The sequence below is a fragment of the Anas platyrhynchos genome, chromosome 9 (assembly GCF_047663525.1).
Source record: "Anas platyrhynchos isolate ZD024472 breed Pekin duck chromosome 9, IASCAAS_PekinDuck_T2T, whole genome shotgun sequence".
Classification (NCBI taxonomy): Eukaryota; Metazoa; Chordata; class Aves; order Anseriformes; family Anatidae; genus Anas; species Anas platyrhynchos.
In genome coordinates this window covers 23,613,429-23,638,361 of record NC_092595.1, presented here as the reverse complement: position 1 = coordinate 23,638,361, position 24,933 = coordinate 23,613,429, and the positions used below count along the sequence as shown (strand labels likewise).

Here is a 24,933-nt window from a genome sequence, read left to right as displayed (position 1 = left end):
TGCATGTTTTTGAATATCTCTGGAAGAAAAGAAGTGAGAATCTGGCCAACTAGAACATAGCTTCCACCATGAATCCTAGTGGTGTTCTCTTGAAGGCTTCCACTTCGCCTACTAGAGAATCTGAGAGGGCAGAACAGAATATTATTTCCTTAAGTTTTTGGACTTGGGCATCTCTAGTCTGGTTCTAACACGTTACTTTGAGGTATGTAAAAGCACATTACAACACTTCTGTTATGTTACAGTCCTGATGCCAGATTCTTAGTAGGAGTAGTACCTGTTAAGTTATTATATATATACATATATATATACAACTGTAAAGTGTTTTTCATTTTTAATTGAATGTTTTATTCCTAGTCAGTTTTTATTTAGGAGAGAATTATTTTATAGAAGTATTAAGTTAGAAATTGTTGAACTGTGGAACTAACTAGCATGGGGTGGAAAAACTTGCATAACTTTTTTTCCTGTTGTAACTGCCTTGGGAACTGGGACTTACAGACGTAATTTCACTACTTAAAACTTCTCTAATGTGTAGCGCACTGTGAACAGAGATGAGCTGTTGAAACAGGCAGAATCTGTGATGCAGGATCTAGGCAGTTCAAGAGCCATGTTGGAAATCCAGTATGAGAATGAAGTAAGTAATGTCAATGCAGTCTAATTTAACCCCTTTTTGATGAAGATTAATACAAAAAGCTACAACTTCCTTAGAATGACTTGGTCAGACTCTTGGTCCTTATCATTGCTGGTGCTACAAAACTTTGTTAATTATCCCTCCTTCACTTGGCTATGATTCTTAGTTGCTAGGAAAAACTTAGATTTGTTATGCTAAGTCTCATCAATCCTATTCTGAAGAGTATATTTTCTCTAACTCTGGGGAACAGCTACATTTCTATAATATGATCATTAGGTGGTTGATACTTTTATTCCATTATTTTTTGCTCCAATATGTGGTCTTCCTAAGCTGCTTCAGTTGTATTGTAAATGTTGGCATAGCTATGCTGTCTAGAGGCTTTTTGCAGTGCAGTTGTCATATAGCCTGTCACATACTATATTTTCTCAGTGTAAGTTGGGGTTTAGATATTCAAAGTGATCTAATAGACTCTTGTTTACTTACTTATTTTTCTCCCCCCTCCCCGCTCCTCTCCCTTCCCTGCACCCTGCTTTCCCCTCTGAAGGTTGGCACAGGCCTAGGCCCTACACTAGAGTTCTATGCACTTGTATCTCAGGAACTACAGAGAGCGGATTTAGGCCTTTGGAGGGGAGAAGAAGTAACTTTAGCCAATCCAAAAGGTAAATGCTTTACTACCTGAGCTACCAGTGTTGTTTTAATACTGAATTGATTCTAAGTCTATGGATGTTTTCTTTTATAATCTTACAAGAAATTCTAAGTTGATACTTACCTGACAGCTTTTTGAAACTTGTCCAGAATGAAACTAGCAATGTGTATGTTGAACTTTTTTTCCCTCACCCTTTCTCAACAGGAAGCCAGGAAGGTACCAAGTATATTCATAATCTTCAAGGCCTTTTTGCACTTCCTTTTGGTAGAACTGCCAAGCCAGCTCACATTGCAAAAGTTAAAATGAAGTTCCGCTTTTTGGGAAAACTAATGGCAAAGGCAATCATGGATTTTAGACTGGTAAGCTTAAAACAGAAAACATGATTCTAAAGGGTTAGATAAGAATTCTAGTTCCCAGTTGTTGAGGGGGAAAAAGTATCATTAAGAATCCTATGGAAATGTTTTGGTGATCTTGTGGGTCCCTTCCAACTTAGGCTATTCTGTGATTTTCATCTTTAGCAGTTTGGGTCAAGAAATGCAGTTGAGCCTTTTTGAAAAGGGGGAAAGGATAGCGTATGTTGAAGATCTTTACAGTAACTCCTAAGACTATGAAAAAAGGAAAAGCAAATGTCTGTCTTGTGTTGCTATCTCTTCAATCTTTTTTCAAGATCATTTTAGGATAATTATTATACGAGCTGTTAACTTGGTGGATGTTCTAAGACATGCTTTAGGCAGTCATCTGTATTTGCTCAACTGTAAATACCTCAACTAAAAACACTGAGTGTTTTGGTATGTGGGAGAGCTATGAATTAGTAAATATTCTAGATCTAGGCAAGAGATAAAAATTTTCTAAGATAATAGTTTAAAAAGACTAACAGTTCAGCTATGCATTTTTTCAATTCTTAGGTGGACCTTCCTCTTGGACTTCCTTTTTATAAGTGGATGTTACGGCAGGAAACTTCCTTGACGTCACATGACTTGTTCAGTATTGATCCAGTAGTAGCCAAATCAATATATCACCTTGAAGATATTGTAAGACAAAAGAAAAGACTTGAACAGGACAAAACGCAGGTGGGAAAGTGAACCTAAGGAAGGAGGAGTACATCTTTATATGTGTTTGGATTTTGAAGTAGCTGTAATTGAGAATGTATGATAGTGCTTAATACTGGGGTAGCACTGATAATGTTTTTAATAGAAGGAGCAGTTTTAACGTTACTGATTCAGTGGCTAGTAATTATAATGGTCTTCTTTGTAGACTTGATGATAAATCCATTCTAGGAAATCTGTTCTAATGTTAGAAACTTATTACAGAATTTTTGCGTGTGATTAAACATGGGCAAGAAATGGCTAGAACTGAGATGCCTGTATAAGGGAGTGTCTCCTTTTGGTTCATCTTGAAAAGATTACCAACTTTAGTATCAGGGGAAAAGCTCTATCCTTTTTTTTTTCCTTGAACATTCAAAAAGGCTTGGGTTTATTGGTTTGATCAGTCTTTCAGGCTTTCTTGAAAAGTGCCTTTTGGGTGTGTTTTTTTCCCACTGAAAAAGCTATTATGTAGAAATGGTATAAATTGACTTCACATGTGAACAAGTTTTTACAGATGCAGAGGAATCCCAATTTTTTTCACAAGGTTATCAACTCTTAGCTATAAATAATAACACTTACAGAGCGGTGATAAAAATACTTGTGGAATGCATATTCTTTTGTAGCATTCATTGTTAATCAATTCAGGTGGTAATAACCTAATTTCTATTCTTAATGCATCTGCTTTGTTACTAGTGAAGGTATTGCAAGCTTGTGGGCCTTTGTTCCTCTTCATCTCACTGTATCACTTTCTCCTTGATCACTACTTTTAAATTCTCAGCAAGAGTTTGAGAAACCTGAAACCTGATGGATGAAAGCTGAAAAATGTCAGTATGCCTGCCAAGTATGAATGCTATTCACTGTTGTAAGGAAAAAACAGCTTAAGAACTCTTGTACTACACATCTCATTCTCTTGCAACAGTATTTTCTAAATAATTATGTGAGAAGTTAGTTATCCCAGAGTTGCTAGAGAAAATCCTACTGTTAAGATCTTTCAGGCTTATCCTTTGAGATGGTTTATTTGGTTTGTTTTGGCTTACTGTTACGTATGAAAAATACAGAGGAAAGCAAGGAGTACTGTAACATATTAACAATAATACTTTTCTGGAAATGTTTGTCAAAATTGTTTTAGAAGTAATAACTTTTTGGATAAGTTGATGTTAATGAATTCTTCTCACTGTTTTTTGTTTGCAACTTTTCTAGACCAAAGAAAGTCTACAGTATGCATTGGAGGCTCTGACTATGAATGGCTGCTCAGTGGAAGATCTAGGGCTGGACTTCACGCTCCCTGGGTTTCCTAATATAGAGCTGAAAAAAGGGGGAAAAGACACACCAGTCACCATCCATAATTTAGAGGAATACCTCAGAGTATGTAACAAGCAAAGCTGGGACTATATTTTTTAATCGTTCCTCACCTTAATCCAAAGTGGTTCATTTCGTTATGTTTCAGTTCATGCTCATTAACTGGGAACAGTGAAGAATTTCCTACTCATTGCCTCTGTACTAACTTATTACAATAAAGGGGAGGAAGAAAGCAATCCACGCCCACCCCAAACACCAAACTCTTTGAATCAGTTCACCTTAATTGTAAATTCTGTAGTACAAAAAAGTTTGGCTTATGTATAAGGAATATCTAGAAGCATGCCTTTTTGGATTAAAAATAATGTAGTAATTGGGTTAATTTGAGTTGTGGGCTTTCAGAATCTTTAACAAGTCTTCACGCTTCTGTATGATAGTGAACCTACTACCACACTTGAGTGGGCTTTGAGCCTTTACAGTAATAATGAAAATTCTTGGAGACAGACTTAAGAAAATACCAGCTTAGTTATGAGTAGAAATCAAGGCAACAGTGTTAAAAAAAATAAAAAATAAATATGGACGGAATGGAACAATAAGTTGACTGTATACCTTCATCTTAATTGATTCCTATGTTAGAAGGGACATAAAACCTAGAAAAACTAAAGATAGAGTTGAATGGTTTAGGTTTAAAAACAGTACTGAATTCTTCCCTCCTGTCCCCCCCTCCCTACTATACTATCACATGAAGGCATGAGCAGAATGGGGATAGGAATAATGGACTGCATCATGAAAATGCATTATTCCAATTGGTAAATAAGACACTTTCTGCCTGGCTAGTCTGCTGCCAGTTTTACTCAAAAGACTGAGATTTTTTTTTCAAGTACAATTTCAAAGAATAATAAAATTCTATACATAATGTTATGGTAGAACTGTTTTGGTAATGGCCATATAAGCTGTTGGATATAAATTAAAAACTTTGAAGTTACTCCATAGTTTTCACAGCTGAATAATGAATAATTCCAGTTAATTTTCCACATTCAAGCTGTTACATACAGCCAGTTCTCATCACCTTTTGTTCAAAGTGTGGTCTGGTAGTCAGGAAGAGCTTAAAGGATTAAACATATTTGGATATAAAACTGTTTGCAGACTTTGTCAGAAACAACATTTGTGTTCCTGATTTACTGAGGAAAGCTTAGGAAAGGTTACTTTCAAGTCTGACTTGCATACACTTCGCAGTCAGTTTTTCCCTCTAGGCAGCCTGTATCAGGTGTCTAATATGGTGAGAGTCTTACAGGCATCTCAGATGTCCTGTAATTGTCCTATTGCAGGCATCTGACATTTTAAATGAAAAGTAGATCATTACATAAACTTTGCTTTTTGTAAACAGCTAGCTTTTGGGACTATTTTCTTTAAAGGACATCTGTATAGCTTTTCTATTCTTGTCTTTATATTCAGGCCTTAAAGGAGAGCTTAAACTAGATGGTGTTAATTAGTAGTACAGACTTGATGGTAAATAAAAAAAAAAAAAGTAATCAGAGAAAACATGGGTATCTGTATCAAAATTAAGATGACTTGCTATATAGAAACAGTATATTTATCAAGTATTCTGCATAGTTTCTTGTGCCTCAATTGCACTGCTATTGGACACTGTCATTTTGATTTGGAATACAATTGAGAGTAGTTCATAAAGCTGGAATAACCTTCCCCGTTATGCATCTCTCTCCCTCTCCTGCAGTTGTCATTCTACCTTCCCACAAGACTTAACTTTTAAATATTGTGACAGAGTTAATTATGTGCTTCAGTCCAGCAGTATCAGTAAGATTTTTCTGATCATATTCAGGTGCATCATTAGAGGCCTTCCAAAGCTTTTTACAGGTCAGAGCTTTTAAGACACTTAAAAATAAGCTGTGTGTTGACATCCTCCTTTACAACCAGTCTTCATTTCGTGCTACAGCTGAGGATATCCAAGGCTAGTGTGATAGTCAGTAGCACTAACTGACAAGAGTGAGCTTTGCATGCAATCGGTCATGTATAAAATATTTTTGAACCTAGTGGTTGTTAGTACTTACTGCAGGTTGTGGAATTGAAATCTAGTTTCATTTGTCTGCTCCCCTCTTCTACTGCCCGGGTGACCGGGATTGTTGTTCAAGTATGTGCTGTTTTCTTTGGAAGGCCTGTTTAATCCTGAGAGAGCAACTGCAAATACCAAAACAAGCAAGAACTCACCCCCAAAACCTACCCTACTTGTCTTACTGTCTTTTGCCTTATGATTCTTAAAATGACTTAAAATCAAGGTATCCCCCCCCGGCTCCCCTCATTTCCATATGGATTAAAACACTTAATATAGAGGTAGAGGAAATAACTTTTTTTTACTATATTAGAAAAGGAACTTACATGTTTCTCTAGAAGAGAAACTAATGCAATATTGAAACAAATCCTTTAAGCGTCATGGTCAGTGTTAAAGAGATAAGCGTATGAAGATTCTTAGCCTTGTAAAAGTATCTGAAACTCTTTTTGGAGTACATTTAGATTTGTTTCTGCAATATTCTGTTGAATAGAATCGTTTTAACCAGCTGTTCTGATTACCATGTGTTAGCTTTGTTTTATCAAAAATAAAATCAGTGAAGTTGTTGAAACTAGTCTGAGTTGTATGCTTAGGGTATTCTATGAGGCTTGTTTGAACTCAAATGACTTTTGCTAATCTGCAATGACAGACCACTTGAGATTTGTTGCAACTGTGTTGCACTGCACTAGAACACATGCAGCAGTCCAAGCTTATAAATGAAGGCAGAACGAGGCAATGCTGTAGAACAGCTCCATGAATTAATGCTCTAACTTTACTGAAACTGTAGTGAGCATATGGCTAGGCTTATATGGAGGTGGTTTTTTTTTTTCTGTAGTTGTAGTCTTTTTGTGCAATTTTGATCAATCTACTGTTCCTTTATTTAAATAAACTTTTTCCTCCCACCTTTGCAGTTGGTGATATTCTGGGCACTAAATGAAGGCGTTGCCAGACAGTTTGACTCTTTCAGAGATGGGTTTGAATCGGTCTTCCCCCTCAGTCATCTTCAGTACTTCTATCCTGAGGAGGTTGGTATGAATTCTTAAATGATGCTTTTATAACCTTATGAGTAAATACATAGGAACAGTCTGAACTGAGGTATGCACTGAATGCTGTGCCGTCCTAACACATGCTGTCTGACAGCATTACGCATCTGTTGCACAGTAGTGAAATTCGGTGTCTTTTAAATCACAAATTGAAATGTTTGAGATTTGTGTTCAATAGTAATTTGCTCTTTTTATTATGAACAGTTTTCTTTAAAGATGAGTGGATCCAGCTATGCTCAGAGAAGGGCTTCTGTTTGTGTATACAGGCTCTATACTGTCATGGAAACTACCTAATTCCTTGTATTGTAGTATCTCTTAATAGCTATAGGTAAAGATGTGGATGATACCTTAATGTTCTATTAAAAAACAGAATCTGCTTTTTTATTACAGTTTTAGGCAGTAACAGAAAGTAAAGAACAGGATAGTTGATCTTGATGCCTTGTTTTCACACCTACCACATTAACTCTTAAAATTCTTACTCTCAAGTGGACTGAACTGAGACACAACTATGGTTGTCCAGACTAGACAGGATGTGGATGGGATTCTGTGCTGTCGCTGTTTGCCATGGTTTAATGCATGTTTCTCTTTGGAAACTTCAAAATGCTGACACCAGTCTATTGCTAATCTACAAATATAGTTGATCAAAATAGAGCAATGGGTGTTGTACCAGATAAGATACCTTGTCCTTAATAGGATATATGTGTGGGATGTAGGGTTCTGTTGCTGATAGTCTATCAAGCCATTTGATCCTCTTCATAAGCCCTCTAAGTGATTATAAAGAACTTGTAGAATTCTACTTTTGTTCACAAAGAGAAACTATTTTCACTGAGATCTGGGCTTTACAACTCCCTGTCTATCCTGGAAGAACATCTCTAAAAGCTTTTAATGCTTTGGCTGTAGCATGTCAACTCTGCTTACCCATGTGCATAGAAAGAAAAAGCAAGAAAAGCTGAAGTAAAAAATCAAAAACTACCGTCTGACAGATATACCTCTAATAATTACATCTTTTTTCTTTCAGAGAAGAGAGCAGATTTCTAAAAAGCAAGTGTAAAATTTCTAAAAAGGAAGCGTAAATAATCTAGTCTTCCAATTTCCCTAGGTTCTTTACTATTTTAAAATAGTAAAGTTTTAACATCTCTTTGTAACTATAAAAATTGTATTAAAATATTAAAGGCATTTTTAGTCCCCCAGTGTAAGTTGCTTACTACAGCTGCATCACCTTCCTAAGAGATACATGCCACATCTCATGTAGGAGTGGATTGAGTGCGAAGGCGGGTTGAGCAAATGAGGCTGTCATTTGGCTGAAGCTATTGCATTCAAAAAACAGGGTGGGGAGGGAGGCTGTTTGGTGTGACTAAGGTCATTTTGAAGCAAGGTGTTCCAAAAAGCAGATTAGGATACTATTGCTACTATAGTAGTAATCAAAACACAATACTTACTCTGCATTGAGTTCTGAAAGGGAAAAATTACTTTTTTAATTTTATAGTTGGAGCAGCTCTTGTGTGGCAGCAAAACTGACACCTGGGATGCAAAGACGTTAATGGAGTGTTGCAGGCCAGATCACGGTTATACACATGACAGGTAATATGGTGCTGGTCTCTTTTTTATTAAAAAAAAAAAAAGTATTGGCAATAGAACATGCGCATCCAAATAACCTTTATATGTGTTCAAGCTGTGGAAATTATGTATTTGAAGATACATTGCACTGAAGATGACTGCAATTATTTTAAATACAAACAAATTTTAAATTCTCTCTTTTTTCTCTCTTAGTCGAGCAGTGAAGTATCTCTTTGAAATTCTCAGTAGCTTTGATAGTGAGCAGCAAAGACTATTTCTTCAGTTTGTGACGGGTAGCCCCAGACTGCCTGTAGGAGGTAGGTTTTGGTTTTTGCATATTACTGCATGTGATATCAAGACTTACTGATCTATTTCAGAATAGGTGGATTGATTGCTTCAGTAAAGGGGGAAAATAAAACTTGTTTGTTTTACTTCATATGTTTGCAATTTCTAGTTTTAGGAGTGTTTTGTGGTAGGCTTAAGGTAGAGTTATACATGTGTTATGAACTTCGTGTTAATCTTATGATATTCTCATGTGAGGGACTCTCTCCTAGTTTAATTCATGTTACCAGATAACCTATCTGAGGGCAAAGTTCAAAATATGTAGAACTTCTAAGCAAAACTTAAATTCTAATATTTAGTACCATTATTCCTTGTTTTTTGAATGTCAAAGTTTTTTTTTTGGGGGGGGCAGGAGGCCGAGGAATTAGCTGTGTTTGCTGGGCATCATTAGAAAATACATCAATACATCTCTTGCCATACTCTTGTCTGGACACTACTAAAATTCTCTACTAGAGATAGGAAGATACCTAGATAAAGGAAGAATTGACATAAGGACAAGTTGCTTTAAGAAATGTTTATTTATTTTTTTTAAATCTCTTTTGGGGAGAGAGTGCAGGTAGGATTGAGGGTTAGGAGTATAAAAACCTTAGCTAGAGAACGTGGTTGGTACAGCAGTCAAATTTGGAGAATCATAGAAAATGTGTATGAATAACAAAACATGCTTGGAACAGTGTGTCTTTTCCCCCGAAATAAAGAACACAACTAAAAATAGAGGGGTCTAGTTTATTTCTTCTATTAATATTGGAAAGCTAATCTACAGAAAAGATTGATTTGTTCTATGGCCTTGTAAAGCCATATACTAAACTTTGAAAAGCATGGATTGAGAGCTGGTGTTCGGAGATGTCTGCCTGCTGTCGCTGTTCTGAATCTCTTCTCTTCTCAATAGGCTTTCGAAGTTTGAATCCTCCACTGACAATTGTACGCAAAACATTTGAGTCTACAGAGAATCCAGATGACTTCCTGCCCTCAGTAATGACTTGTGTGAACTATCTCAAATTGCCGGACTATTCAACCATTGAGATAATGCGTGAAAAACTCTTAATAGCTGCAAGAGAAGGGCAGCAGTCATTCCATCTTTCCTGATCACAATGAAAAATGCAATGTCTGCCTGTTACAGCAAACGAGAAACTCATGATTCTTTTCTAAATATATCACCTGAGTCAAGGAAACGTGTTACGCCTTCTTGTTGTAGAAAAACGGCTTGCAGATTATAAGCAAAAGACACTTGGTTGATATTCATTAAAGGCCCCTTTGGACTTAAAGTGATCAGGCCCTAAAAAGTTGTTGTGACAAGGTTTCTTTAGCAAGTTCTTGTTTAAATTATCATTTATTTGATGAGTGAAGTTTTTAACTTGCTTTGCTGTGTGAAATTTAAAAAGGGATGTTTTTCCAGGCTGGAACAATAAATGTCGCTGTGCAGTTTAATACTGGGCTGTGTGTATCCATCTAGCTGAAGTCTGAAGTTTTTCCTCCAAAGACAACTTTTGTACATAAGTACAGAAATTAAAATACACCATGTATTTGACAAATCTAGTTTAGTAGACTAGTTCTGTGTACCCTCACCTGCCTCTAATTTTACCCATCCTCATGTATTGTCTGATGTGCAATTCACTTGGTTCTTTTTGTGTGCAACATTCAACAATTGTTATGTTTTGGTTAGCATGAGCATTTAACTGCTCCATGCCTCTTTCTCTGATTAAGATAATTTAAATTTTACTGAAATCAAATATATATTGTCAATATAATTCAGCCTTTGTAACTAGGTAGAACCTTTCTTATAGCATAGTTTTACTGTAGTGGTAAGATATACTGGTGACAGTCTTTACCAGTCTGCGCTCTAGAGCTGTTTACACAGTGATTCAGGCAGCAGAAGCCTCTTACTAGAGGCTAGGAAGAATTTCATGTAGTTGAAGTCCAACAGCTTGGGCTGGCCAGTGTGTATTGTGGTAAGGCCAGAGCATTTCGAATTGATGTAAAGTTTTTTAAAAGACAAATTAGCTGTTTCATTCCCTGTTTGAGTAAACGATTTTCTTGTTCTTGATCTAAGTTCCTGGTTACTTTTGTAGTTTTTTTTTTTTTTCTCCCCTCAGCGCTAGCTTGGAACAGACAGTTCAGCCTTTGTCTTTTGACACAGATAAAGCACCTGTAAGCAATGCTCTGTCCAACTGTTTTATGTGCTGATTTCTCAAATCTGCAATAATTTACTTCATCAGGTTAATGTTTTTACCTGAATATAAATAAAAAAAGTTTGCTTCACCTTTTTGTTCATAGTTTTGTACTGTATGCATAAAGTTCAATTGTGTAAATTGCTGTAATGCAAGTAAATCATCCTAAACCTACTTGGCTAACAGCCTGCAACTTGTGGATGATTTACTATTAAAACAAGACCTTTTAAGACCTCCAACTTAGAGGGATTTTTTTCTGTTCTGTGGGTTCAAAAAATGGGCGATTACAAATATTCCTGAGATGTACATGCTATTTAGTTCATCTCTATGAAAATACAATAGTTAATTACTTTTATTCAACTTTGAGAAATCAAAATTCATTTCAGTGCTTAGTGATTGTTAAATTCTGGCTAATCAGGCTAGTCTTTCCCCTCAACTAACAATAACAAACTTTCTTTTATCTAGCTGAAGAACTTGTACTTTCAGATCATGTATTTCAACACATGTACGGACATTCTTACAGTGAACATTCACAGAATTACATGTGGTTGCTCATACCAGTGCAACTGAAATGTAACGCAAATCTGTCATGAGCATGAGTAGAATGTGAAATCCTTGCACAAAGAACCTGATAACTGAACAGTTTCTACTACGGTATTAAAACTGAAAGAAGGCGCTTCACACTGTACATATAATGGTAGTGCACAGTGCGGCATAGTTTTCATAAAACTTCAAGGCAGTGTTTATGGACTGGTGTTTAAATTGTTCTGATAACTTGATCAAACTGAGCACAAAGAAGTGTTTATAGTGTGTGGATAGCAATTTGTTCATTTTTTTAAGGTTCTATATTTTAAAAAACTGACTTGTGTAAAAAAAAAAAGCTAATATTTTGTATTAAAATATCATGTGTATTGATATTTTTTTACCCCTGTTGTCTCCCTCTAGAATCTGGCTTTCATCAATCTTGAGGTGTTTTCAAATTTGATTTACAGCCATTTGTGTAACTGTTTCAGTGGGAAAGTAAGTTGTTGGTTGCCTGTTTCAAAAGGAAGGGAGAAAGAAGTACCTCCTGTGACAATTGATCTTTGTTGTTGTTCTAGCTGTCATTATCAGCACAGAGCAGGATAAGGATGCAGTTGGCCGGAAAAAACAACTTAAACTCTTTTCATAGAATCATAGAATATCCCGAGTTGGAAGGGACCCATAGGATCATGAAGTCCAACTCCTGGCACCACACAGGTCTGCCCAAAAGTTTAGACCATGTAACTAAGAGCGCAGTCCAATCTCTTCTTAAGTTCAGACAGGCTTGGTGTAGTGGCTACATCCCTGGGGAGCCTGTTCCAGTGTGCAACAACCCTCTCGGTGACACCTTTGTGTGACACTTTCTCCCCCAACTGCCCTGTGTCCCCTAGTGCAGCTTATATTGTGTTGGCAGAGCAGTCTGTCTTAAAAGGTTACAGGCAGTTGGCTATTAGAACAAAGTGAAGTTACAGTTAGCAGGGCTGCAGTACTTACTGTGAGGAGAAACGTCGTATCTAAGAGTAGCAGAGAACCAGCAGAGGGGTGGGGCAGAATGTTAGGTATTCCTCCTCTTCAGGAGCTTTCAGAAAAAAGCTTGCTAACTGCAATTGTAGCTGTGTTCAGATGTAGACGTTTCAGATTATGCAGAACTCCTAAGAATATGTAATATGTTTAGGACTGAACTGCTTTGTGTACCTTTTTCAGAAGAAAGTCTTATTTTTGAAAATAGAGGCCTTTTTAAACATGGTAACACTTAACAGATTTTGAGAGATTTTGGGAACACGATCAGCTACTCTATTGATTGAGTTTCAAATCTTTCAGAATAATTTTTATTGCTGTTTTTAATTCATGAAAACAGTGCCACCTAAGCATTGATGCGTGTTACTGAACTTGGGCTGTGATTTTTTTTTTTTCCCTTAAAGGGTTGCTTTATACAGAAATCTTTTGCATAGGGAATATTGAACTAGTGCAAAGTCTGAAATGAAATTAGTAAGTTGCAGTGCTGCTTTAATTTAGGTTCTGTAGGAAGATGTACAAGAATCAGCTCCAAGTATGTATAAAATTGCTATGGCTAGTGTCGAACTTGATCAGATAAAAAAAAAATATATATATATATGGTTGAGGGGAACAGAGATTCTCGGCAATTAAATCTTGCAAGCCATCTGTATGTGAAAGTTTTACCATCTCCTTTCCCTGCCGAGCTTTCATTGACTGAGAAGGTGGGCACCTCGGGCAGGGATTGAAATTCCAAGTGCCTGGGTCACTTGTGCCCTGTTTCCTGGCGGTAGGTGTGTAATCTGCAGAGTTTCTGAGCCCTGTCCCACATCTTTACAGCAACCTGTCTTCAAATGTAATATCAGTTCCTGTGATTCTGAACCCTATACCTGACTTCAGGACCAAGGATAATGTAGGATCCCACTCCCCTCCCACCCCACAAACAAAACCAAAAAAACCTTTTCTATAGGTAACAGTGACAGAGCTAAGGAAAAGTGAAATTTACTGAGAGATTACAATAAAAATGTTGGAAAAGGGAAAAGGTTTTACTGATAGTTCAGTCATGTTAGGGCTTGTTCTGTTTTTTTTTTTTTTTTTTTTTTTTCCCCACTTTCTTAGTTTTACTTTCCTAGTCTCTTGACAGTTGGAGCTACACAACTAATATGCTCTGTTTCCTAGGGCCCAAAAGAAGTTCTCTGACATGTCAGAAGAAATGTGTTCTCTCCGTGTGCTCTTTCCTGTGTTTAATAAGTTTGCTCAGCTGAGTGCAGTTGGTTGCAGGAGTAGTCACCCCCCTGCAGTGCTCTACCAGCGCAAGGGTATAAACTGTGCCATCAAACACTTTTAAACAGAACATTAATGTGTGTTTATATAGCAGCTAGGAAACACACTTCATGGCTTTACTGTCTCTGAGCTCAAAGAATCACTTTCAGTGGGCTAACAGAGAATATGCCTTTAAAGAAATACCATGTCTGCGTCCTTTACGAAACGTGCATGCATTGAACAAACATGTGCCTTTTTGAGGGGTTAGAGGAGGAACTGATGTTGGGTCTCCTTTGCTGTGTGCATGTTGGGAGTTGTCAAGTCTTGAAGCAGAAACAGAATGAAACAGTGCGTGTGCCTGTGTATGTGTCAAACAATGAAGATGTATCCAATGTTTTCAAGGCACCAGGCTAAAAAAGGCCCTGCTGTGTCTTGCTGTAACTACAGTTTGGTTACAAGTAAGGAAGAGGAGAGATGAAAGTGAATGAAATAAATGCTTTCTACCTCCTAAACAAAACATGGAGGGGGAACCTCCTGTGAAATTTCCTTCATCTTATAGTTAAGGAAAATGTCCTATTCAACCTGTAAGCAGCAGGTTGGAAGAGGGGAGGGAGGCAGACAAAAGTGTTATGATTCTTTTGGTTGCTTCCCCCTGCTTTGATTGGCTGTAGCTATTTTTGAGTCCCCGTTAAAGACAGCAGGTAGGTAAGCCTGGGCATAAATGGGAGACAGCAATTATTCTGCTTCTGCTTTCTGAGAATGCGACAAAGGGAAGAGATGGAAGGAGGAGGTTCCCCTTTGCACAGGTAAGCTTCAACACTGCCATCTCAGACTGAAAGCCAAGGCAGGTTGCTGCTGCCATGGTCCTTAAGTAATGAAGTTCTCTCATCTAAACAGCTATTTTCCAAAAATAAAACAGAGAAGGTAAGGTCATGAGATTTCCACAGCTATATAGCTGTCTATGCAGCCAGCTCTCCTGGGTTGTACCTGTTTTTAACTGTCTTGGGTGCTGCGATGCTACAGGAAAGGAAAATAGTGAATTTTTCAGTTTCTTCCCTCGTATGCAAGAGTGCTACAATAAGTATGAGAATTTGTGGCAAATATGTACATGTATTTGTAAACAATGCTATTTGTGGCATTCAATTCAGGAGCTAGGTATTGGGGAATCATACTTCATTGCTTTGCAGAAGCCTGTCCTCCCATTCTGTGACTCCACTTTCTTCCAGTTTTATCTCACAAGACTCCTGTGGCGACTTCACGTGGTGGATGAGCTTAAATATTGAAAGGATTTGATGTAGTAGTTTCTGATAAAAATCAGGGTAAATATCTTAGATCTTCACTAAAGAAAAGTTTATTTCAGGGCAGATAGCAACCTTAGCATGCTTTGAAGTCAGTTACGAAATAAGTCAAACGAGAAAAAAATAATTTATTTAAATTTTGTTTGGTGTAGGAAGGCCCTGATCTAGAATTGATGAGAAACAATATTTAAAGAAAATGTGTTTTGTTTTACTCTTCCTTCAGTTGTAGTTGCCATCCATGTGTTCTAGGCTGAATAGGCTAGGCTTGGTCTGACTGCAGCTGCTTTGTTCTTTGGACTTCTTGTATGCAGAAGCCTCTCTGGCAGGCAGGGGTGATGCAAAACGTGCTGCAGAAATAGTCTGTGAGGTGGCACTTTATTTCCCAGCTTTCCCCAACCTGATTCTTTCCTAAAACCAGCACTTCCCAGGAGCAAGCTATATTCTGGGATGCTAAAAACTACAGAAGTTCTTCAAAAGGCAGGAGGAAGGGGGAGAATACAGTGGGGAAAAGTAAAATCATCCCAACTTTAGTAGCGCTGAGTTCTACAACTGGTAACTTCCAATTTAAGACCAGAAGCATCGTGTTCTTCTAGTAGACAAGGAATTAGAGACAAAAGGATTAACTATGTGGAGAGCAGCTCTGCTGAAAAAGGCTGAATTCAGGTCAGCATTGTGCTCTGGCAGCAAATAAAGGCAATAACATCCTGTGCTGCGCTAACAGGAGCATGGCTGGTAGACTGCGGGAAGGGCTTATCCCCGTTTCACATCCCCAGAGAGATTGTGCAGTCCCCATCCCTGGGTTTTTCAAGACCCAACTAGATAAATCAGTTTTAGTAAAACATGTTGCAGTTCCAAAATTAGCTGACTATATTTAGAATGTAAAATCAAAACTGCATGCATACATTTACTAATAGCTGAGAATCAGAAAGAAGTTGATATGCATCTTAAATAGTCTTGCTCTGTTTTGTGCTACTCTATCAATTTAAATAAGTTCAACAGAAGAAATTTATATGCAGAGAGGTTTGCTAAATTTTCCAATAAAATGAGTGGAAGTGACAAGGGTCTCTGCAGCTGCAGATCATGAGTAATCTTTGTCTTCATAGGACTCTGTTTCGACTGAAAGAAAATTACAGGCCTTAATTGCTTCTACTTCTCTTACTTAGAATGGGTTTTTATTTCAAAAATTTATTCTGGCATGTTATTTAATATTTAGTGAAGTGATATTTACCTGTGTCCAGGAGTTATGTTTCATAGTTTCTCTCTGTCCTAGCAGATGTCATCTCCAACTTCTTCCAGGATAAGTAGTTAACATGATTTGACAGCAATTATGGAGATGTCATAATTCCATATACAGGATTTTCTGGAAAGAGCAGTTTTTACAAGTATTAGCCAAAAATATCATCTAGACATTGCCTGAAATTTGAAAGATTAGGTAAAATGAAGACTGTGAAATGCAAAAGACTTACATATATGTATTTGTAACTCCTATCCCAAATGTGGAATCTGAATAGGTGAATGATGACAGTAATGGTTTGTATGTCCATAGTGGTGCTCAAGATGTTTCTGATGATGTTATGTAATTTAACCTTCTGTGTTATAGTGCTAACTTTTTAGTAACCTGCGCCTGCAAAATTCATCTTCTATATAGTCTCCTATGCAGTTTACAGATTATTTTAGATTTTACGCTATGGGTGAAGGAACAGAATGAGATGCTGCTTGATATGGGATGCATGTTTCTCTGAGAAAATTGTACATTCAAGCTCAATAACATCCGACACTAGTTTTGACAGCTGTGGGATGCCTGATCTTGAGCTGATACAGATCTTGCATGTCCATAATAGCATAAACAGAAAAAGGTGTAGAAAATTAGCAAATAGCTGAGATCAACTAGGATTTCCATGTGTATGGATCTTTTTTTTTTTTTTTTTTTTTTTTTTTTTTGCATGTCTCTTAGCTCCCCTTTCTCCACCACATTAAACATAGTTATTGTCTTTCAGTGCTCCAAAAAGAACCTGTAGAACTTTGTCGAAGGGTGTGACTTCCCCTTCAGAGCAAGGACTAAGTATTTTCCATGTGCTGCTAGGCTGTAAGCAGCATGGATACGTATTGTGCTGCTGCTTTTCTAAACAACATGGTAGTCACGAAAGACTGCTACAGCACCTGTGCAAGTAGCTGAAACTGTCGTATGGATGAAAGATTATTTTTTCCCATGCATTTTTTTAATGTAGTAAAGAAATATTCAATACCTTGCCTTTTGGACTACAGAGTGTAGAAAAAAAATCATGTGACAGTGGAAAATTTGGTCAATATGCATACATAAAAGTGCACTTTGGTTTTCGAGTTTACAATTTATGTATCTTGTTTGAAAAATCTTTAGTAAGCATGTTAATGTCAGTACTCAAACAAAGTTCCTTTGTTTTTAAATTGCTATGATAGATTTTTTATTTATTTATTTATTTATTTTGTATAATTGGTAATGATGGAGGAAAGGAACTGTTTATTTTAAGGTAGGTGATCAATACCTTGACACGGTCATTTTCAAAAACCACCAGCCTTCCTCCCCAGAGTAAAACTTCATTTACAGAGGTATTACCTAATGGAAAAAATGCCTGCCTGGCTGATGAAGGCTATTTGTGACACTACAGCATACGCACACCAAAAATGTATGCATTTTGCTGAAATAACTAGACGCATCTTTGAGATAGCATGTTAAGTTTTTATTGCCTGGATTTCTCATTACTTGAACAAAACCCTATGCACTAGGGAATTCGGTATGTGGCCATGTACTCCAGAGAATCCTGTAAGTATACTTTCTTTCCTTCTAGTTAATAGGCATACATCCATTTTAAATTAAAAAAGTTAGAGCTGAATATAGAATAAAAATGAAAGAATCTGTATTCCCTATTTTGAATCATTGACTTCTTAAACCATGTAAGAAATTTATAGAGGCTTACTGAGCTACACAAGAAGACAAAGAAAATAAAAATTTGCTCATTGATGTTCTTAGTACTGCAGATTTCTATAATGTTCTAGTCATTTTCAGAAACATAAAATGTTAATATACAATTTACTCAGAACTAAAAGTATAGGGAGTAATTCCACCTACTAATGTTACATAGGATCAGCTAGCTGAAAAAAGTTGGGCTGGCATATTCATGTCTCTCCCTAAGATTTTTGGGTTGAGTCATGATATGTCCTAAATCGCTTTCTATCCAATTATCCCAAAGACTGAATTATTCTAGTAGTATTAAGGCACAGAATAAGGGTGTCTGTATTTTGTGTGTCCAAGTCCCAAAAGATGTTCAGGGCCAAAGTGATACAGCCACGTTTAAACCATACTGTAAACCATACTGCAGTTGACCTAAACACCTGCCTGACAACGCCTGTCCTGCTATGATAAGTAAAAACAATTAAGAAACCTTATTTCTATTTGTATGAGTAATACATTTAACATCACATTTTACAGTTGTTATTTATGTGTGACACTTACGCACTCTGGCGTTTATTTCTGAAGCTTTTTATGGTATAAGAAAATTTCCATGTAACTTCTTGGTTTATTCCATATGCAGCTTTTCCAGGCTCACTGTAAGCTAAACACAATACCTGCTTCCTCAGAACACGAGGATTGTTAACAGGAGGAAACTGCATGAAGAACATGTATTTGCAGTGATTATAGGTGGAGAAATGGTGAGCAGTCAGCATGTATTGCTATTAATTCTCTCTGTGAGCTATAACACACTGAAAAATACAGTGACTAAGAGATGTTCATCTAAAAGCATGTTAACAATTGCTTGATCTTAGTGTAGAATAACCTACAGAAGTAAAAACCTACAAAAAAGACTCTGATAGCATATAGCTCCTTAGTCTGTCAGGAAAAAAAAAGCAAAATGAGATCCAATAGATGACTGAAGAAACTAGATTGATGCAAATTAAAACTAAGATTGAGATTATTGAGGAAAATACACCTGAAGTCTTTTATTGCTTGCAGTCTCCAAGTAAGGACTGGATACTGTTATTCAAGCATACTTCTAGTCTTGGCATAATATAAATGAGGGAGGGTTTTTTATGTGGGAGGTCAAATGAAAATTGTCCCAGAAGTGTCTTAGAACATTACCATTTTGTTTTCAAAAGGTCTTAAGAAACACAGTACAATATGTAACAGGCTGTCATTAACTCTGACCATTGACTATGTGAAGTGCCCAGTGCACACCCACTCCCTCTGCAAAATGTGCTAGTACCTTGAATCCATTAAGTCTCTGTTTCCTTAACTTTATTTGACATTGACAACGTATATATTAATTACACAGTGCCTCCGCTTTCAGTGTAAGTGTCAGTCAGACTGGCTGCATTTTTTTTCCATAAATAGTGCACAAATGAAATCTATTCTTATTTTTTACAGAATTTAGGGCCTGGTTGTTTTATTTAGCAAAAGTTTTCATTGCTTAACTGAGCAGTTTAGAGCAATAGGATGAATTTTCTATTTACCACTGGTTTCCTGTAGGATGCAACTTGTTGGTTAGGTGCCTAAATCATTTAGAATCTGGCCTGGAGCTTCACCCGTAAAACTGGAATAGTAGTACTTCCACATCTCAGGGGAGGGTGGCGAGGATGTGGTGAGTTGTGATCAGCACTGAATAAGTTAGTTGGGAGCCTGATGATTCAAGGTATGAAGGTGTCGAGGTATTTTGTGGATCCCCATTGACTGAAATAGAGGTATACATCTCTCAATTGAAAGAAATGCCTAGGGAGAGAAGGAAATTGAAAAGAAAGTTTGAACTAAGGCATAATCTAGTACTTTAAAATGAGGTGTAAGAGAACATGGATAGAAAAGGCAATATCTATCTATGAATTCTAAATCTAGTGAGGGTAGTGTTACTGAGGAATAAATAAAAAAAAAAAAAAAAAAGGAAAAAAGCAGCTAGAAATAGTAACAAAGGAAAACAAAACAACACACCACCAATTAAGTTCTGTATTTGCTCTCAGATTTTGTGTTGAAATAAAAATGTTAATAGCTGCTCTCTTTAAGATATTTTACCTTCCAGCTGCTGCCTTTAAAATCACAGGTGCTGTCCCTTTCCAACGACAAACCTTGAAACCTGTAGCACCACCTTTTTGTTTATTGCTCAGGAAGAATATCAAAGAGAAAAGTTAAGGCTTAATATTTTTCACTAGAACACCTTGTGATTTGCTTTTGTTTCAGTAAAAGGTCTTTCAGAATTTTATTTGTCCTTCTCTTCTCCTCTGTACAGCTTCTGATGTGGAAGTTTTTCCACTCAACAAGAATACAGACATCATGTCCTCTGACACATGCACCTTGAAATTCATATAAATAAAAAAGTCATTATTGACTATAAAAATAGCTCTTCAGATCTAGTACTTCAAATTCTCATGGTCAAATACTTATTCTGATAACTGTCATTAATCTGAGTTGTTGAAACATCTATGCAAATTGTAAAAGATCTAAGATCATTCTGACATTAAGATTGTGCTTTCCATTTGCTCTGTTTCTGACTGGAAAAAAAATAGTCTATGAATGATGCCTTAAATTATTTATCTCTATTGAAATTTTGGTCACATTGTCATCTTTTCAGAGCTAAAGACGTGGCTGAAAGAATGGAGGAAAGACTTGTAAATGCCAAAACCCATACATTCTCTCAATTATTTTATATCTATATTATAGGACTTAAATGTCTTAAGCTACAGTTCTGTGAATAGCACAAATGTTGAAACTAATTTGAGAGATTTTTCAAACAAGCTCCTTGGAAGTTGATTCAAACCCGGTATAAATATGCATGATTTTACCCACCTGTAGCTTTATTTACTTAGACATGGGTCCAGATCAATCATGTCTTCTAAGTTTACTGTACTTCATGAAATAAGAAATTAATACTCGCTGTAATACCACACAACATGACACTAAAAACCATTAAAAGAGCATAAAGCACAGCTTTGCTGTGAAAGTCTCTAGTTTCAAATTACGTATACAGCTTACTAGAGAAAGGTAGGGTAGCTAGTGAGACATTCATTTTTTCTGGTGACTTCCAGAGAAAGACTTTAAATTGCTGACAGTCATTTTGTTTGTAAAACAACTACGTTGTTTAGAGGTGTGGATTAATTTCAGTCCATTGCTCTAAATCCATAAACCAATATTCAGGATGATGAAAGTTCTTGTGAGTCAAAGAGATGAATATATGGGGAATGCTGCTGACTGTCACACTGATAAAAAACAGGTGTCAGGGATTTCCATTGCACAGTGTTTTTGTGCTCCCCAGTCTAAAAGCTTAACTTCTGCCATATGGATGCCCTCTTAGAACGTGGCAATTTCCCAAGACCTTGTGCTTCCCACAGCGAGGAATGTTTCTGTACCTGGGCTGGCAACTCTCTTGATAGTAGTTGCATTACTGTCTCTCTTTGTATTACAGATCCCCCTAAACTGCAAATGTTAAATAACAATAGATACTTTCACTATTGACAGTGGTAAAAACATCATTATCACCAGTTTCCAAAATCAAAGTTAACAAACAAAAAAAACTTGCATGTTTCAAGCAGCTTAATAATACAGTGCAGAAAAATAAATGGAAATGTAAGGGCTGGGGAGGAAAGCAGATAAAACCATACACATTGTCATGGTGCAGGGTGTTTTCCAATCTCTGTCAAGATAAAAGAAAAATAGCAATTGTTCTGTTGTGTATAAAAATAAACCAATATTTCCCTCTCATCCAGCTATAGCAGTAAAGTATTTATTTTTTTTTTTATAATTTTGTCTCTGTTCAGAGCCTTAAGTTAATCTCCTATTGTCACCAAAAATTCCCTTGGCAACGCAAACTCACGACCATCAGCCAAAATAAGTTCCAATGTGAAGCACTTGGTTATGCAACTTGAAAGGTCACTGGATTCTGTGGGCTGCTTATATGCTTAAGCAGATACTTTAGTACTTTGATAGACTGAAGCATGGGTCATTCAAATAGTTATAATAATAGAATGTGCCTGAATAGAAGGCACATACTTAGGAAGGAAAATTAAAGGCATGTAGAAAACATTTTGAATGGCATTATAAGCCCTATGAAACACAACATTAAAAACCCACTAATAGTTTCAGTGACTGAGGCAATGATTTTCAAAAGGATTTTAGCTTTAGCAGCTATTGGATATGGGATTGGGAACATGATGAGCAATTTGGGGAATTTGACTCCAGTTGCATTAGTGGGACACTTTTGAAGTGTCTCATATAAAATTAAAAACCTAGTCCTTTCGATAAGTCTTTTTGATAAATTGGAAGTGAAGCGCCTGAGATATTTAAGGTAGGCACAAGCTGAGGGAGAGATGAGGAAAATATCAGTTCTGTGCTCTGACAACCAATATCATAAAGACAGGATTGCAGCTTGACCTAAAACATGAAACAGAAAAGAATTAGTCCAGGTACTATTCAGAGAAGTCTCAACACAGTGACTATCTCATCTAAATAAGTCCTATACTATTAAAATAAAATTTAATTAAGGTAGGTGGTTTTAAAAGATTTCATCAATATTAAAAAAAGATCATTGTTGTTATGGGGAGCATTCCCCTTGGGAAATCAGAGATTTTTGTTCCTCACTAAATATTTGATCATAACAGATTAAAAAAAAAAAAAAAAAGACAAAATCTCTTTTAAGTCACTAGAGGGTGAGCGCTTCTACATCAAAATAAGTAGTTAAGCTGCAATGTAGCTTAGCTTATTAGCGTGTCTTAAATATTAGACGTAATACAATTCACATTCTAGCAAGTGTAAATGAGGCAGACAGCTTGCAATCCTTACTGAATATTTCAATTAGTAATTTGTTTGTAGAAAGCTGACTAAAATTATTTAAACTATGCATATTGGAATGTTAAAATGCATAAAAATACAGCATTTTTGAAAATCACTAGCTAATCACTAGATAGGCATAATATGTTGTGTTGCACAGTTAAATATTTTCTTATGAAAACGGCATGTATAATGCAAATGCTGCTTATATAATCTGTAAAACACAAAAGGAACATGTGATATAGTTATGTCCTGCTCAGGTGGATGTGTTGACTAATTTTCAGGTTGTTCTCTTTTCTGCAAATACCACATTCCTATGTGAACAGAATTCAGTATCTTATCTAGCTGTCAGTCTTGAAACCTCACTTCACAACACTTATTTAATTATATTAAGTATAAGGCCACTTAAAAGCCTTAGACATAGGTCAGAATTCCATCAGAATTAGTAAAACCTTTGGGGGTACAAAGACCAATTAAAAAAATAGGGGCACTCCCTACCTAGCCTATTCAGGCATCCCGTTCATTACAAAGGTCCACCAGGAGCTCAAGCAAAAAAGAAAGATCAGGTTAGAGAGCAGAACATCTCAACTTGTCCTGATGATTTGCTCTAGAAGATGTTTAGAGAACAGCATGAAACTCTTTATAAACAGCTATCTTTGAAAACCACTGTGGAAGGGTGAAGTCCTAGGAGACTGGAACACAGCAAACATTTTTACTGAAAAGGTGGAAATGAAGAATTACAGCCTAGCTGCTTTAACATCAAATGCCCTAGAATTCCGGGCTATATGTACATTATTTCAGAGCATTTAGAAGATAACAAGGAGACAAGTAGAAACCTCTGTGGACTTATTGGGAATAAATCATGTCAAGCCAAATAATTTTCTTGTAGAACATGGCAACAGATCTCATGAATGGAATAGAAAAAAAAAAAGGTTATAACTTAATATGGGCATGGACTTTTGGATTGTTTTCTATGACATTATTAAGAACAAATAGCAAATTAAGAACTTTTTGCTTTCTCATGGTGCACAATGGTTGTAAAAAATGCTTAGAAAAAAAAAGTGCCCAAAAAAACAACCAACCAACCAACCAAACAAACCCACCATACTTAAAGAACAGTAAGTCATAGTTCAGTTTCAAAGTAGAAGAATTCCTTCCAAGTTCCTGTTTTTTTGCAGAGATACGACATTTGACAATGATCAGTAAGGAAGGGATGATGAACTCATCTGATAAAAGTACAGCAGTTTTTGTGTGAAGAGCTCTGATATTGAGAGAAAAAGTAACCCGAAGGAGAAGATGGTTGTAATAAAACGAAGCAACTTGATTTGAGTTATGTGCATGTATATTTAAAATTTACATTACCGTGGTACCATCAGGACCCACCGTTACCTGGGGTGGGAGGAGCTGAATCAGAGCCACTTGAACGAGCAGGTCCAAGGAGTGAGGGACGCAGTGGGAGCAGGGCCAGCAGAGGGAGCCAGTGTGGCACAGAACATGGGGCTGAAGGGCAGGGGAAGCGACCCAGAGCAGGGCAGGTCAGGGAACAGAAAGCAGGGACGCTTCAGCCTAGCAGCGGGGCTGCAGCAGTGCCTCCAGCCCGAGGGACGCGGCTCAGTCAGCGTTGCCAGGTGTTTCTGGCCAGGACACAGGTTTCAGCCTTTATTGCACGGGAAGCTGAAGGGTTTCTAAAAATTGAGAGCTACTGCTGCTGCTCCCTCTCCTGCAACCCGCGGACAGAGATACGAAAGCCCATTAGTTACTGGAGGCTTCAATGCTCCTCTTCTGTGGGAGTGGCAGCACGGAGGGCCAGGGGCCGTTCGTACATCACTCGGCTCTGCTCAGGGGCAGGGACAGAGAGAGACGGGTTTAAAAAAACGGACTTAGCTAAACGCAAACGTGCAATTTCTCAAGTTTTTTCCCCACACTGTGAGCAAGCGCAGGGATCGTTTCAATGCCCTTTGCCTCCTTTGTTCTTGATAGACTTCCAGCCCCAGCTCCTCACTGAGCGGCACTCCCAGGCTCAGGGGCTGCTGCCCACGGCCTCAGCCGAAGCCACTGCCCGGGGGGGGAGCGGGACGGCGCCCCCCGCCCCCCGTCCCCCTGTCCCCCCGTTCCCGTCCCTCAGCCCCCCAGCCCCTCAGCCCCCCAGCCCCTCAGCCCCTCAGGCCGCCTGACGCGGGGGGCCGGCGGCTGCCCCCTGCCGGGCCGGCGGAGCGCGGCCGGCTCCTCCCCGCCCAGTCCCCGCCC

At 37.5% G+C, this 24,933-nt stretch overlaps 1 protein-coding gene and 1 long non-coding RNA gene across 14 annotated transcripts in view; one reads left to right on the top strand and one right to left on the bottom strand.

Annotated features, from left to right (window-relative positions):
* TRIP12 (thyroid hormone receptor interactor 12) overlaps positions 1-10,918 on the top strand; it is a 75,419-nt gene extending 64,501 nt beyond the window's left edge. For all 11 annotated transcript variants that reach the window (XM_072042715.1, XM_072042714.1, XM_038183470.2 and 8 more), the window contains 9 exons: positions 533-631; positions 1,173-1,287; positions 1,479-1,633; positions 2,180-2,344; positions 3,560-3,724; positions 6,632-6,745; positions 8,250-8,344; positions 8,534-8,637; positions 9,549-10,918. In XM_072042715.1, the coding sequence (XP_071898816.1) occupies positions 533-631; positions 1,173-1,287; positions 1,479-1,633; positions 2,180-2,344; positions 3,560-3,724; positions 6,632-6,745; positions 8,250-8,344; positions 8,534-8,637; positions 9,549-9,745 (1,209 nt within the window). In that variant the 3' untranslated portion in view covers positions 9,746-10,918. The remainder of the gene's footprint in view (positions 1-532; positions 632-1,172; positions 1,288-1,478; positions 1,634-2,179; positions 2,345-3,559; positions 3,725-6,631; positions 6,746-8,249; positions 8,345-8,533; positions 8,638-9,548) is intronic.
* Positions 10,919-14,833: 3,915 nt separating this feature from the next.
* On the bottom strand, positions 14,834-24,836 carry LOC119717682 (uncharacterized). Of its 3 annotated transcripts, none has more exons than XR_011811344.1 (4): positions 24,076-24,836; positions 19,389-19,644; positions 16,132-16,263; positions 14,834-16,019 (listed from the first exon to the last, which is right to left on the bottom strand). It is a non-coding gene; the product is annotated as an uncharacterized lncRNA (long non-coding RNA). The 3 variants fall into 3 exon arrangements; XR_011811343.1 differs by having other exon boundaries at positions 19,939-24,822; XR_005267712.2 differs by having other exon boundaries at positions 19,389-24,822.
* Positions 24,837-24,933: the final 97 nt, after the last annotated feature.